The sequence below is a fragment of the Myotis lucifugus genome, unplaced genomic scaffold (genome assembly GCF_000147115.1).
Source record: "Myotis lucifugus unplaced genomic scaffold, Myoluc2.0 scaffold_39, whole genome shotgun sequence".
In the NCBI taxonomy this organism is placed as follows: Eukaryota; Metazoa; Chordata; class Mammalia; order Chiroptera; family Vespertilionidae; genus Myotis; species Myotis lucifugus.
The window spans coordinates 848,111-862,318 of record NW_005871087.1 but is presented as its reverse complement, the minus strand read 5'-3'; the positions used below and the strand labels follow the sequence as shown (position 1 = coordinate 862,318).

General features: G+C 35.7%; 1 protein-coding gene across 1 annotated transcript in view; it reads right to left on the bottom strand.

Annotated features, from left to right (window-relative positions):
- Positions 1-1,911: 1,911 nt before the first annotated feature.
- The window catches only part of DYNC1LI1 (dynein cytoplasmic 1 light intermediate chain 1), a 30,124-nt gene continuing 17,827 nt past the window's right edge, over positions 1,912-14,208 (bottom strand). Inside the window, 8 exon segments of the mRNA XM_006087575.3 lie at positions 1,912-2,865; positions 4,310-4,465; positions 5,127-5,247; positions 7,194-7,238; positions 7,644-7,703; positions 9,029-9,140; positions 9,654-9,789; positions 12,580-12,673. Of these exon segments, the coding sequence (XP_006087637.1) occupies positions 2,753-2,865; positions 4,310-4,465; positions 5,127-5,247; positions 7,194-7,238; positions 7,644-7,703; positions 9,029-9,140; positions 9,654-9,789; positions 12,580-12,673 (837 nt within the window). The 3' untranslated portion in view covers positions 1,912-2,752.

The following is a 14,208-nucleotide window of genomic DNA, read 5'->3' as shown; positions in this document are numbered from 1 at the left end:
GAAGGAGAACACGGGATGTGTGATGTAAGGCAAAGAAAAAGTCTTGGTTTCTTTATCAACATTTCCAAACAACTCAGAGTGGACAAGGGTGCCAGAGAAACAAAGAGAACTTTGGATCAGAATTTTTCCAGGGGTTACAGTTTACCAAGGCTCCTCTCCTAACTAAATTAGCCTTGAGGATAAGCAAACAAAATTATCCATCTCATTTCATTTATACCACCAGAGGGCCACAATGGCAAAGGAATGTTCATAAGGCCTTTTGTTCTAGGGTTTCTGCACTCGAGGCGCGATCATTCCTGAGTAGTATTTGGGAGTAGGGAAAGACTATGAATCACTTAGTCTCCTTGCTTCTATGTTAGTTGTCCTTTAGTCCAGTCTCATTATGTGTGAGAGATGTAATGAAGAAAGGTGGGATCTTCTGATTTCTTGGGGAAGTGAGGGTGGGGCCCAGTTTGGTATCTGGATGACAGGGAATCCTGTCACCAGGCAACCCTAACACAAAGCCTTGTCATTTCTATATATAGAAAACAGTCTTCAATTTTCCCTCAGTTGATTAAATATTATTTTTTGAAATGTGAAACACTGACAAAAGTTCCAAAAGTGAAAAAACATACAAAGAGGTACACACAAAGAAAACTTAACTTACCTACGGCTTTGGACAGTGGTTGGTTGGTGGGTGAGAGTTCTGATGAGGCACAAAGGGAACAACGGGGGTGCCAGTAATGCTGTTTTTCTTGATCATGGTGTTGGTTATATGTGATCACTGTGTGGTATTTCAAGCTATACTCCTGTAACTTCTACTTCTCTGTAATGTATACTTCAAAAAAAAAGCTTAAATTTCCTTGCAAAATTGGGACATAGGTTTTAGGCTTAAATATGGTAAACACAAGGTTTTACATTAGTTAAAATGGAATCTCATATAAGGAACAATTACAGTTATTTCAAGTAACAACTCAATTATTAATTTCAAGGATTTTCTAATACAACTCCAATGTCATACAGAAAAAATGAGTTGGTCTAAACATGCAAACACAGCAGCCATAGCAAAGCAGAGCTCGATACACAGTCTACAATTTTCTTTCCTTCATTAGTTTCACTTAATCAAGTACTAGTTTAGAAATATTGGTCTTTACAACACCATGATTGTACAACCCTTTCTGGACTAAAGATTTTCTCAATGGCATTTTTCATCTCATGCTTATCATGCATATGTTTTCCCATGCCCTGAACAAACTAAATTTTTTCCATATTGAAACAAATTATTACCCTCATATATTTTTAGCATTTATACTCAACTATTAGGAGCCAAATACTATTATAAAACTAAAAAGATTTTAAGGTTCTAATGAAAAGTATTATGTAAGCTGGTAGACGTTTTATCCTTCAACATTTTGTTGGAAAAAAAATCTTTGGAATATGTATTTTAAAATACTAACAAAGCCCAATTTAAAGTATAGTAACCACATTTTCCAATTATCTGAAATGACTCAATAGGTCAAATGTACAAGTGTTCTTTAGGTGAACTTCAATAAAATGAAATTGAAGGTTCTAAAACAAGCACTGAAAACTAAATATTGAATAGAACTACTAACAGGTGTTCTGACCTCTAAGAGAGTAGCTATGTGTCAGTGCATTGGCCAAGCTTTTAAAAACAGCTTCTGTGCATTAATTAATGATAAAAGGCTGTATTTTTATCTACTAGGAATGCTGACACAGGATTCTGCAGATCAAGACATGTGGGGAAGATGTGTTGATCAAAGTAAACTCCCAATTTAAGCAAACTTACCAGGATACTGAATCTCATGTATTCAGTCTCTTAGAAACAGGTAGAAAAATCAGAATGCTTAATAATCCTATTTAGTCAAACACTTTAAAAAAACAAATTTAAATATAAGAGAATGCAACAAGGTATTTGAACCTGAATGCAGAGAATAAATACTTTATTAACTGATTACAATTGAAAGTCACAAACAAAAAAGGGGTGTATTAAGGCAGAGCCATATATATATACATATATATATGACATACATATATATGACATATATATATAGACAAATCCAAAGACTGTTACCGCTTTACATTAATAACCTCTGCATTTTTCTTTTACACATTTAGGCAGTGTGCTTTCTTTTCTTCTCACAGAAATGAATCTTGACCAATATTTTAAATTGTATTTTGATAACAACTTATAGGATCATTGATTTAGACAATGACTAGTGTATCAAATGCTATCTGATAGTTTTCTCAGCATATTCCATTTGTGGTGGTATATTTATGTTGGTGTGGAAAATTTGATAATCATCCTCTTTTTTTCCAGTAAAACTAACACATAATTTTAAAAAATGATTTTGGATAGTCTTAACTAAAATAAGCTTGGACTTCCAAGTCAGTCAAATGCCCAAAGCATATTGTTTTCTGCCCTTCCCTAAACCTTCCTGTATGTTTTAAGTAGCCTTTAGAATATGATCACATGGTTTAATTTCAGATCTATAAATTTTGAGGTTTTCAAAATCCAAACTTACTTCCTTATGCAAAGTGGCAATGCAAATAGCAATCCTACATAGTGAAGAATCATTTTTCTTCTGTATAGCTTCCTTTTATAAAAATGGGCAACCACAAAAAAAAAAAAAAAAAGTTAAGTTTAGTCCATCTGACAAAGCACTGCAGCTCCCTAATTCCACTCTTGAAGGAAAAGGCAGAGGCAAGTTTACATTATCCCAGAAAACTGAATAAATGGCTTTATTTGGTATCTTCAAGAAGCTTCTCCTTCCGTAGGAGATGTTGGTGATGTAGGAGAAACTGTGACTGGTTTTCGTGTAATTCTGTCCAGTTCCACATGAACATCTGATAGGACAGGCTTCTGGCCTACATTGAAGAAAAAGAAATGCGATTTAGATATAAGTAATAGTATCTTTTATAGCAATGTCTCTTCATTCAAGAAACTGCCAAAGGTTTCATTAATTTTATCTAGCATACTAAAGTAAAAAATATATATAAACGAAGCCACTTTAAAATGGAGTCAGAGCTGTGGTCCCAGAGGATGCCTCCAACCTTTGAAATATTAAAATAGGGCAAAATAACCTTTGACTGGGCCTAAAGCAGCACTGTATCCCAAACAACTGTGTGCAAAGACAACAAGAAATCAGATTGTTATAGCTACAGACTGAAAATTAAAAACATTCTTTAGAATTAGCATCCCTATGTTAGCTTATCTGTACTTATAGAATTGCCTTCTTCTAGAAGCTGACATAATTGAGCAGTTGATGGAATTGTTCCCCTTCCCTTTCTCATAAATATTCCTGATCCCCCTGGCCTTTGTCTCCTAAAACTATTTAGGTTCCTGCCTGAATTAGTGCTTCCTGAATAGCTATTCTATGTGACACGGCACCAGAGTTAAGTGAGGGTTTTTCAAAATGCTGACACGCTGAGCTCAAAAGGTTCGCCATTACTGTCCTAGACCCTGGAATCTTCAGAAACACTGGGACTGTTCTAATAAAAAAGATGGACAATAACAAATATTGAAGAGAATGTGGAGAAATTGGGACCCTCATACCTTGCTTTGGGCAATGTACGTTCATAGCAGTATTATTCATAACTAGAGGCCCAATGCACGAAATTCGTGCATGGGTTGGGTGCCTAGGCCTGGTCGATGATTAGGGCGGATTTGTGGGGGGATCAGCAGGGTGCTCAGGGGGGCCCCCCCGCTGGCACCCGCCTTGGCTGGCCTGGGGCCTGCAGGCTGGGAACAGCTCCTACGTTGAGCATCTGCCCCTGGTGGTCAGTGCACGTCATAGGGACCGGTCGTTCCACTGTTTGGTTGATTTGTATATTAGGCTTTTATTATATAGATAGCCCCAAAGTGGAAATAATATAAATGTCCATCAACTGATGAATGGATAAATAAAGTGTGACATATCCATACAATGGAATTTTATTCAGTAGTAAAAAAGAAATAAAATATTGAAATATTGAAATATAAAAGAACCTTGAAAACATTATGTTAAAGAAGCCATATTCATATGAAATCTCCTGATCAGCAAGTCCACAGAAGCAGAAATCAGATTAGTGTTACCTAGGACTTGGGGCTCCAGGGGAGGGAAGGAGTAACTGCTAATAGGTTGGAGGTTTCTTTCTGGGGAGATGAAAATATTCTAAAATCAGATTATAGTGATGGTTTGCATAACTCTAACTATACGAACACTACTGAACTGTACACTTTAAATGAGTGAGCTTCACTTCACAGTATGTAAATTATATCTCCATAAAACTGTTTTATAAAAAAAAAAAAAAAAAGCTCCAGTAACTATACCTGACTTTTTGGCAGATGGTGGTAAACCACTGCTTCCACCTCCAGCCCCAGTTCCAGGGCTGCCACCACCAACACTGGGGCCTCCTGGAGAACCAGTCTTTTTACTCAGCAAACTATTGAAGAAATTGGCCAGGACACCTTCACTTGTAGCTCCAGCTATAGAACAAAAAACAAAAACATCAGGTTTTTCTACAAATTATTATTTTAGTAATCACACATAGAAAATGAATAATAGGCTTGAAATTTAAGAGCTGTATGTTCCAAATTCAGGTCTAGTTTGATCTTAGAGGCTGGGTAACTTCTCTGATCTACTCATATAGAACAAAATATAAATAACCTTTAAAAATGCAAGATAATTATTTAAAAATTAGAATGTTATTTTAAAAAGGCCAAAGGCATATTAAACAGATATTAGTTGCTATATATCTCTGCTTTGAAAGGGGTTCTTAAAAATATAACGTTGAAAAATATCTGCCTCAAGTACTATAAAAAGTTATCTAATTCTCCTATATGATTATGCATATAGTTTTTCATGTTATTTGCAGGTAACCTATTATAAAAATATTAATTTCTTCAATGACCTACCATAGGAGAATGATTAAATAAACACAAAGCTATCATAAAGCTTCCATCATAGAAATAACATATTAAGACTATACTGTAAAATGGTTTTCAGTCTAACTATGAGATTATATCTATAGAGACAAAGATTAGAAGCTATTGCACAAAAACCACTATGGTAAAAGGGGATTTTAGGTAGATTTCTTTCTACTGAAAACATATTGTGTTGTTTTCTCCAAGAAAAAAAGAAATGTACCTTTCATGTTTGGATCAATTTTTTTTGACCCAGCAGGGATGGGTGACACGCTGGCAACATTGGATGACACTGATCTGTTTGGTGTTCGAGGGGAGCCTCCTGGGACTCTTGGTGAAGCATCCTATGTAATAGGAAAGCCATAATTATAAAAACGAGAAACTTTCAACTTCACAAAAGTTCTTATTATAAACTAGGGGCCCGATGCACGAAATTCGTGCAAGGGCCTTGGCCCCAGTCCGCGCCCACCACCGCTGCTGCCGAAGCTGGGGGCCTCTCCCGTGGCTCCCGCCCACTGCGGCTTTGTCCAGATGGAAGAACATCCAGAAAGACGTGTGGTCTAATTAGCAAATTACGCTTTTATTATTATAGAAGATAGAAATTATTTTGCAACTGTACCCCATCTGTTCTTTTACACTGCAAACCACTGACAAAAACGTTTAGCAATCGTGTCCTCTGTTAAGGACAGAAAAAATGCCTGTCTTTTTCTTTGCTGTGGCCTTCCACAATTTATGAAAAGCACCTGGTAATTAAATCCCAATGTTTTTAGCTCCTCTGATTCAAACAGCCCCTCTGTTCAAACTGCAAGACAAGATAAGCTACTCTCAAGGCTACATTCTTGCATTCCCCCTTCTCCATGCTGTTTTTACAATTCAGGTATAATTCACACCAAGGAGTCTCTAGTTAGTAGACAGTTCCCTCGCTCTCCTCCTCTTCAAACAAGCCTCTTTTGAACTCTTCATAACTTTTGTTCTAAGCATGCTTTACAGCAGTAGTTCCCAACGTGGGGCACATGCTCTACAGGGGGACAATTTGATTGTTAAGGGGGGCAATTTGAGAATGAATTATTAACAGTGAATTTTTTGCATATCTTATGGTTCTAGGGGCCTCGTATACAGTATATAAATATATATTGTGACATATTTATGCATTTCAGTTCTCTATGTTTTGAAACTTTATTTGCTATTTTTTCATATCACTTCATATTATTATTTGTTTTTAACAATTTCTTAGTGATTTCTTCCTCGGTACTTCAACTGTCCTTTCATTCTTTTATTTTTTTCTTTCATGGGTGCCATGTTCTTTGGAAGCTTGTTTAGACCAAGTTAATGGCCTTTTAGGCTTCCTCCACATGAACAGGAGTTCACTTTTTGAATAATAAGAATTATATGTCACGGGGGGGGGGGGGCGGGGGGGCAGCAGGAGTTTAGAGATGCTTAGGTGGGGCATGGCCAAAAAGGTTGAGAACCACCGTTTTACAGGCTTGGGGAAAAATCTGATAAGACACCTCCCTAAAACATCTGTCCCCATCTCCTAAAAAACAAACTATATTTTCAAGATAACCTCCTTGATGTCTGCTCAACTTCAACCCAAAATCCTCCTCCCTTTCTTGACACCTAGCAACAGCAGCCATTACTCTTTAAAAGGGAAGGTGCTTTTTGTTTCTTGCCCTGTATTGATTAGCAATGCACCAGGCCTTTCCCTTCTGGGAAAGTAAAATAAATTTCCTCTCTGCATCTCTTCTTTTGGTTGTAAATTCCTTCACTGGCCAAACCCTAACATCTTCATTATTAGAAAATACCAGAGACCCATCACATTTTAGAATACTAATTTTCCCTTTAATGGAAAAAGAAAACGTATTGAGTACTGAAGGGTGGTTATTGACATAAGTTTGAGAGTCAGATCTGGGTTCCAATGTGGACTTACAGCCTACCAGCTGCATAATGTTAGGGAAGCCAATGTCCTTCAAAGCTTCCATTTCCCCCAGTACAAAATGGGGCTAGTAATAGTTCCTGCTTCATAGGGCTGTTGTGAGGATTTATAAAATAACACATATAAATGATTCAAAACTGATGCATGACAAACACTGCAAAATAGATCTTTACCATTTAAGTCATCTAAAAGGGAGCAAAATTTATCTTTAAAAAATCTCACAAATTCCAGAAGAATTCTTAATTCATGTTTATATTAAAGCACACCCATATGAGACATGTATATGCTTTAAAAAATAAAGAACTAAAGCAGTATGCACTGCATTTTAATAGTTTTGTCAAAATCTGTAATACTGACCACAGGCCGCCCAGCTGCAGTTGGTGGTTGCTTTGCTAAAAGGGTCTGAAAAACACAAAAGAATTCTAGGTTAGATACTCATATAACATGTACTAGTATGATTGTATTTTCTTCTACTTCTTTTTTTAATCCTCACCCGAGGATATTTTTTCATTGATTTTAGAGAGAGTGGAAGAGAGAGGGAAAGACAGAGAGAAGCATTGATGTGAGAGAAGCACATCTATTGGTTGCCTCCTGCACACCCCCTGACCAGGGCCCGGGCCGGGGAGGAGCCTGCAACCCAGTTACGTGCCCTTGACCAGAATCGAACCTGGGACCCTTCAGTCCGCAGGCCAACGCTAATCCACTGAGCCAAACCGGCTAGGGCTGTATTGTATTTTTAAAGAAACTACATAGAATAACAGTTTATCCAATAACCACACTAAGTCTGTTTATGATGTAATTTCGTACCTGTAGCTTCATAAGAAATACTTGGTCATCTTCTGCCATAATTTCCTTCTCATGCACAAACTGAAATGAGCAATGAGCAATGCATAAATGAGCAAGTCTAGAAGCAGTAGAAGCAGGGATATTTGCAACTTATTTTTCCTAATTATACAGCAGACAGAAGAGCCATCACATTCTTATTTCAGGGAAACCAGGAGCAAGTTTTCATGCACACATGGTCTATTTTCCACCAGTTGCCAGAGTGATCCTTTTAAAAGGTTAGATCAGATTACATCACTCCTCTACTCAAACACCCCCTCCAAGCACTTTCCATCCCACTAAGAATGAAATCCAAAGTCCTTTCTGCAGCCCCAGTGAGGCCCCAAAGACCTTAACTCTGCCTTTCATCTCCTAACCCCTTGGGCATTCCTGCCTCAGGCATGTGCACTTCCAGTTCCCTTTGCCTTCACCACTCTCCCCTCTTAACCATTTTAACAACAGCATGCCTCTGGTCCCTGTCCTCTGTTTCTCCCCTCTGCTTCACTTGCATAGCACTTCTGACCACTTGAGAGATGGCCCATGTATTGATTTACTGTTACATCACATCCTCCTAGTTAACACCTAGTGCCTAAACAATGGCTCAATAAAAACAACTAAAATAAATCCCAATTTGTTGGTAAAAGAAAAACTGGGGAAAACCATTGCTTTTTGGTGTGTGCATTTCTTTAATAGACAGCCAAACCAAATACCACATCAACTGATTTTTCATTTGACATTACTTTTCTTTTTTTTTGATTACCCACAAACAGAAGACAGCTGCCGAATGTAAATGGAGTCTTAAGTAAGACTCTTAATGTATGTTAGATCAAAATTACTTTTTCTTGAAACATACAAATTCAAAGTTAGTGAGAAGTACTATATACAACTTTTCAGAAATGTCTATAATACCTAACTATAGAACACCATGAACTGCTTAACATGAAATTAAGATATATGAAGAAAAAGTACCTTCTGGAACCCAATTTAACGGTCATAAGAGTGATATGTAATAGTCAAGACTAAATCAGAGCTCTAGGTTAGAAAGTTCACAGCTTCTACCTATTCAAACTATTCAAGATCTACATCTCACTCATACTAATCTGTGATTTCCATTAAAATATGAACTCTGAACTAATATTTTCTAATATAAACATGCCAAAGGCTGTCATGACTCAGTAACTGAATAGCTGATTTATGTTCTGATAAAACAGATCTTTATTTTGAATGATACATTACCAACACCCAAATTACACTTGACAACCCAAATTACACTTTTATCTTTCTACCTTACAATCTTAAAATTATGAACTTGCCCCTCAGTTTAAATGCATAAGTATTGAGATTATGTGTGTATATACTAAAACTGTTACCTTTCGAACAGGTGGTTTAGTTATAATGTCTTCAAAATTATCTTCTGCTTTTAATGTTTGAAAATTTTCGTGTAATATTCCTATTTTCTTATCATTATCCCACCCCGCTGGACTGGAAAGAAACACACATGAGAAATTTTCAAGCATTTATATAGTTATTCTTTTCATTTAAGCCATGATCAGATTAAAAGGAACATTTTATGAAAATAAATTTGACCAATTATGGAAAACCAATCAGCTTTTTAAATTATAGGGCTCAAGTTACAGTTTACTAAATCACCTCCCAATTTTATTCAGATAACTTTTTAAAATCATGCCTCAATTATATATTGGATGCTTTATGTTATATCATAACCAATTAAAGAGTAAGTAGATATACTGATATATACACTCAATAGATAGCAATAACATGGCCTTTCGAAGAGGGCTCAGGCCAGCAGTAAATCTAAAAGACAATGATAAATAGGTCAGGGCAGGTTATAAATAAAACAGTCTAGGGACAGATTCTCACCTACTCATCATGGAAAGGTCTCTACTGGTCTCACCTCAAAACTGAAAATGATGACTCACCATCAAACTGTAGCAACAATACGTGATAAAATAATATATTTAAGAGCATACTTACATAAATACTGCATCTTTTTCCACCACAACAGCAGGAATCTTATACGGAAATCCATATAGTTTCTGAACGATGTATTTATATACTAAATCTGTATTTTTGTTTTCTTTTACTGAAGTGTAAATAAGTGCTGCACCATCTGAATAGAACCATTAAAGAAATTTCTGGACAAATTCCACAAACAGGTCATAAAGTTCTTGTTCTCAGCCTAACATTCACAGCTACATGATTTATTCGTTTCAAAAATAATTTCTAAAGGTGTATTATATATGGTCATCGAAGATTTCAAAAGTATAAAATACTTAAATGTAGGCAAAAAGGCAAATAAAACATTTTATAATAAGCTATAATAAAATAAAACCAAGTCTCATTAAGCCAAAAAAGAAAAGGTAAATTTAGTAATACTGACACTACTACTACCTATATTTAAAGCACATGAAGAGGCAATTTCTTTTTTAAACTTCATGGAGGGGTATTATTTATCAACAACCGTTTTGTTTGCCTTTTCAACAAAAATGGTTTGCACAAGTACCTCTTACGATTTTTACTAGTTCCAAGGAATGAGGACTTTGGGGACACAGCTCCAGAGACCCACAAAAAAGAGATGAATCAATAGGTATTACCAGGAAGCTTTCAGAAATGATCCAAGGTAAAGTAGATTTCATGGCTAAAACTTGAGCTAAGACAATCTCACATGATACATTAATTAAAGCAGATCATAACTTTTACCCAAACAACATAAATCAAAAGAGGCCTGTGAAAAAAAGGGTCAGTGTGACTACTGACAATGTGGTCAGAGAGGCTATCAGAAATTCTATGACCACTGGCCATGATGTCCTGAAAGAGATGGTAACTTATGCCTGAGGAAATGCTGGGAATGGGCTGACTTCTGATCTGAGACATTCATATTTGCTAGGACAGAGAGGAAGGGAGAGAGATAGAGAGTTAGGAACATCGTTGAGAGAGAAACATCGATCATCTGTCTCCTGCACATCTCCTACTGGGGATGTGCCCGCAACCCAGGTACGTGCCCTTGACCGGAATCGAACCCGGGACCTTTCAGTCCGCAGGCCAACGCTCTATCCACTGAGCCAAACCGGTTTCAGCTGGGCTGACTTCTGATCTGAGACATTCATATTTGCTAGGACATGAACCTGAAAGTGGTATTGCTAAATACTACTTAACATAAATCTTGGTAGAAATAAATATCATAGTCTTAAGTAAAAGCTTAATTGTGTAAATTTTTCATTAATGATCTTCCTCATGTGAACCCATTTATAATTTGAAAGATGTCTACAGCTGAAAAATTTGCATTGCAATTAAAATTTTAAAAATAAAGATGATTTTGAACTGTTGCCCTCACTCACAGACACACACACACCTCACTATTAAGTCAACTAGCTCTACTAAAAGGTCTGTAATTATCTCGGTGGACAGCTTACTTCCTGATCACATTTCTGTATGTACATTTTCAAATAGAGCATTAATACATCTTAAAAGAGACTGTTCTCAAATTTTGTAATCTTCAAAGATAAAAAGGGCTTTATATACCTACTTCAATTACTTTCACTTTTTGTTCTCTTTTTAAAGACTCTTTATATAGACTAGTGCCCTTTAATTCAACCTGACTCAACCATTATGTGACATGAGAAAGGGCCACGGAGAAAACAAAGTACTGAAGGAAAAAGGAAAGGGAAACTACCAGGGTTGAGTGATCTTATTCATTATTCAGCTAGGCTTTCTATTGAGTGGTCCTTAAATTAAATGTCCATTAATGAAAATGAAAAACTACTGATACTATAAATACATGTATATTATTTATTATTCTTACCTACTCCTAATATCATTTCTTCACTTTTCAGACCCAAAAGCTTTGGTTGCGGAATGAAACCACAAACTATCTGGTGCACAACTCTCTCCCTTTGGTGCACTCAAGCTGTGGTCAAGTTTTTGACAGTAAATTCTCTTAAAAACATTCACTCCTAACCCTCACTTTATCCTCCTTTTAGTTGTACATGTTATTAATTGGCTCATCTAATCCTTGTAACCTAGACTAGACAAGATTCCTTATGATAGGTTTTCTAACCTTGTGATCATCAAAATCACCAGAAAGCTTTTCAAAAGTATAGATTCTCGCCCTAACCAGTTTGGCTCAGTGGACAGAGCGCTGGCCTGCGAACTGAAGGGTCCCAGGTTCGATTCCGTTCAAGGGCATGTACCTTGGTTGCAGGCACATCCCCAGTAGGAGGTGTGCAGGAGGCAGCTCATTGATGTTTCTCTCTCATCGATGTTTCTAACTCTCTATCCCTCTCTCTTCCTCTCTGTAAAAAATCAATAAAATATATTTTTTTAAAAAGTACAGATTCTCTAGCTGACCTTGTAATGTTCCCAATTAGTAAGTCTTAGATGGCACAGCCAGATTTTTGAAACCACTACATTATATGTGGAGATAACATACCAAACATATTAAAAATAAGAACAAACGAACCTAAATGTTGATCTTGCCCCACCACCCACCCAATAAATGAATACCACTTGGGGGGGTGGAGGTGGAGGGGCAACTGGTTTCATTTATTCAGACTCTAAAACAGAATGATATAAACACATTGGTGGTATAAATACAACTTTTTAATCAGAATAATTACAGTGCATACTCATTAAAACTTTCCAAATAAGACTAATATTTATTTTTCTTTAGTACTTTAAACACAGCAAATCAAATTTATATTCTTTAATATTTGATTTTATATCTCAAAATACCCAGATATAAATGATTTGAGAACTAAAATGATATTTCCAGCCAGAGGCAGAAGGAACAAAGCTTATGGAATTTCTAAAGTCCCATCAATTTAATTCCTTTCCTTAAAAACAAACAAACAGGTAAGGTACATTAAGGTACATTGCACTAATCAATGTATTAAAAGGATACACTGTAAACAAAACTTCCGGATATGTGACTGAATAAAATCAAAATGTTCATCTTTGTAGTCATGTTCTTTCTCCAATACACTAATGGCATCACACTGTTGGGTTAAAATAATTTAAAAAAACAATACGTTAACTTTCAGTAGGACCTAGAATAGCAATTGCTCCTATTTGTCTAGAGACATTTAGTAGGAATCTTAAGACTAATAAATAATTTTATTTCTTTTAAAAAAAGCACTGAGGGCGGGGAAAAAAAGGACACATATGTAATACCCCTAAAATAGCAATTACTCCTATTTGTCTAGAGACATTTAGTTGGAATCTTAAGACTAATAAATAATTTTATTTCTTTAAAAAAAGCGCTGAATTCAAAGCTATACTGAATGTGGCGAAAACACTATAGAGAAAGTTTTAGTACAGAACAAGACAAGTTTATAATACTTGTTAATTCAACTACTTATGTCCTAGAACAAAGTTTTTAAGATCTAAAATCTATTCTAGTTCTATAAAACACTATGTTCCCAGGGAGTCTGCATCTCTCACTATTTCCTCTTTGTTCCTCTGTTTATCTGATAACTCTGTTGACCTTCATTTCTCCTCTGGTGCCTTTTCACTCTCACTACAATTTCACCAATAGCAAAAAAGGGGGAGATTACAGGCTATTTCTTAAATGTCACCTGTACAATCAATGAAACAAATTCTAAATTCTACTTGCTACAGAAAAATGTTACAGAAAAAAAGGTATGTTCAAATATTTCACCAAAACCTTTCTGTATTGAAGGTATAAAATCTAAAAATAAATACTCAATAATGCTCATTATACCTAATATTAGTTTGGGGTCAAATTTGACATGTAAAGAAATCTTTAAATGAAATAAGAGGGTCTGGACCTAAGGCAAGAAGCTTAGTCTCTCTGAATCTCAATGTCTAGTTTTTAAGCCCAGTGGAACTACCATTCTTCATCCACTCCAGCACACACATTCTCCCATCCCCCTACATATTTTAAAAGCTCTTAAACTGAAGAACATCTGATGGTGCTTTAGATTCTGTGAAATATAGTAGATGCTCTCTTCTGGCTTGAAAGTTTTATGCATCTATGACATTATTTAATGATTTAGGTTCCTTTAAGCTTAACAGTTTTCTCCTTTGGAAATTTATGAAGCAAGTTGTGTAATTGGCAGGAAAATATCTGCCAATAAACAACTCTTTGCCAAACAAAACAAAAACAAACCACACATAAGAGGATCCTAGTGTGACAGTTTAAAAATAGTTTTAAAGAAAAGGTGTAACTAAAGCAGGATCATCATTTGAAAAGTAGATAACAGACGTGATTTAAATGCTACCCTTCCCCAATTGTTATTGATAAATTTTGTAAATTTTGTAGTTTTTAAAGTAAAATATAAGGTAGATTATCATTTTTACCCCAAAGCTGAATAAATTCCATACCCTCCTTCAATTATATTTGCAAATTTTATGTATTACAAAAAATATTAATAATTTTAGATCTCGAAAGGGTTTATTTGTTCTGTCATTTTCTTAACTATTCCATGACTTACAGACAATAAAGGCATACTACTTAGGACCAAAGGGTGAGAAGATAAACTTTATATATAAATAATTTTTAAAGGAAATT